The 2013-nt window shown below is 33.6% G+C and overlaps 1 protein-coding gene across 1 annotated transcript in view; it reads left to right on the top strand.

Annotated features, from left to right (window-relative positions):
- Window positions 1-2013, top strand: part of LOC106875661 (YEATS domain-containing protein 4) — a 17378-nt gene that overhangs the window by 3725 nt on the left and 11640 nt on the right. The window contains exon 3 of the mRNA XM_014923900.1: window positions 1108-1185. Within this exon, the coding sequence (XP_014779386.1) occupies window positions 1108-1185 (78 nt within the window). The remainder of the gene's footprint in view (window positions 1-1107; window positions 1186-2013) is intronic.

Below are 2013 nucleotides of genomic sequence, written 5' to 3'. Positions count from 1 at the left end.
GTCTTTCCTTTTCTTTAATATGATATTATAATTTTCTATCTTCCATCGTAGTAAAAACAGCATTTTAAAAAAAGATTTATTCTTACATTCTTCTGTATTTTGCGTCTATCATTCGTTTGAATGCCCGAATGATCGTATTCAATGGTTGCGTGGTATATGTGATTGTGAAATGGCACTCTCTATTTATCAATTATTTTGATATTTCAAATACAAAACATAACTATTTTCTTAAACTCAGGAAAATAAGTTTATTTAATAACTCGATTATTATAACGTAGGATAAAAGAGAGAAAATAAAAACACAAACAAACCCCACTTAATGAATTAAACTCATCACTGCTCTTTTACAAATAATTTCTCAGCTTGATGTAAAAGGCGGTATTTAACAAGAGATTTCAATTTTCCCCTTAATCTCTTTTCTTCCTTGTTTTCGTAACATTGATTTATTATTTTCTGACTTGTTCTAATTGATAAATAATTACTGTGGAACTTGTATTGTCTTATGATTTCTTCTTTAACAAATAACTTCTGTGATGGGGGACTTCGGACCAGACTCCGGTGGAAGGATTAAGGTAAATATTTTCCCTATCTTTTCAAAGACCTCGACTTGCTGTTAATCTTGATGAACAATTTTTCACAATAATTTACCAATAATCCTTAATTTTTAAGTATAAAACCTAAAATGACTCAAGGCAAGCCTTTTTCTTTTTACGTAATTCAATACATATTTTGTGTCCGAATTTTTTTCTTAATAACAAAATTAAGTGTTGAGCAATTCATTGACGAGAAAATTCTTTAAAAAGGGAACGAAAAGATTTCATACCAAGTAATGAAAACGATATATTTTTACAACTAAATTAACAATTTTTAAAAATGAGTTCATTAAAAAATTCCTATTTGATATAATGCAGTTGGGTTTTTGGTTCTGTAGGCGAAAGTTAATGTTTAGTCATTCGTATATTTGATATAAATATTAAGTGTTATATTTTAGATAATTTATGCTTAAATAAGTCAAATAAACTACTCTAAAACGTTTTTTTTTTTTTATCCCTTCCTTGACTTTCGGCAATTATTCCATTGTCTTTTCTTTTTTAATCCGTGTTACAGTTACGCCGTAAATTTGAGTTACACCTAGCTTCTCTGAGAAACCAGTTTCGATCCACGATCGAACCAACTTCACCTCACGTTATTAATGCCTTTAGTTACAGCACGGATGTCACACCTTCTTTAATACATCTGATTCTTTGATAAAGTAACAGTTTATTTGTATTTTGTTTCGTCTGTTTAACAAATAATAAAGAACTAATAGGCATTTCATTCAACGGGTTTAAAGTTGTGTGACTTCTCTGTGAATTTCATCTGTATTAGAGAATGAGGCGTTCCTTCTATATAACTCAGGACCACATTATCCAATGTCTTTCTGAAAACATTAGGGTGTTTGTGGCTACTATTTCTAGCAGGTCGAGTGACCATATAAAGGTTTTCTCATTCGTTTCCAAGTTCCAGATATGCCTGAACAGCGCAGCTCCTTAATTTGCTGGTGCTGTTTGGGAATATTTATTTTGTATTATCACTGAGTATTGTAGCTTTCAAGACAACGACATAACCTTCATGCAATCCCATACACACTGAATAATTTAATCCCTTGGCCGAGTGGTAAGTAGCTTGCTTACCAACCACATGATTCCGGGTTCAGTCCTACTGCGTGGCACCTTCGGCAAGTGTCTTCTACTATAGCCTTGGGCCGACCAAAGCCTTGTGAGTGGATTTGGTAGACGGAAACTGAAAGAAACCCATCGTATATATGTGTGTGTGTGTATGTTCATGTGTCAGTGTTTGTCCACCCAACATCGCTTGACAACCGATGTTGGCGTGTTTATGTCCCCATAACTTTGCGGTTTGGCAAAAGAGACCGATAGAATAAGTACTGGGCTTACAAAGAATAAATCCTGGGGTCGATTTGTTTGACTAAAGGCGGTGCTCCGGCATGGCCACAGTCAAATGACTGAAACA

The sequence above is a fragment of the Octopus bimaculoides genome, chromosome 3 (genome assembly GCF_001194135.2).
Source record: "Octopus bimaculoides isolate UCB-OBI-ISO-001 chromosome 3, ASM119413v2, whole genome shotgun sequence".
Taxonomy (NCBI): Eukaryota; Metazoa; Mollusca; class Cephalopoda; order Octopoda; family Octopodidae; genus Octopus; species Octopus bimaculoides.
The sequence above is the reverse complement of the archived record's forward strand: the minus strand, read 5'-3'. Positions and strand labels throughout refer to the sequence as shown.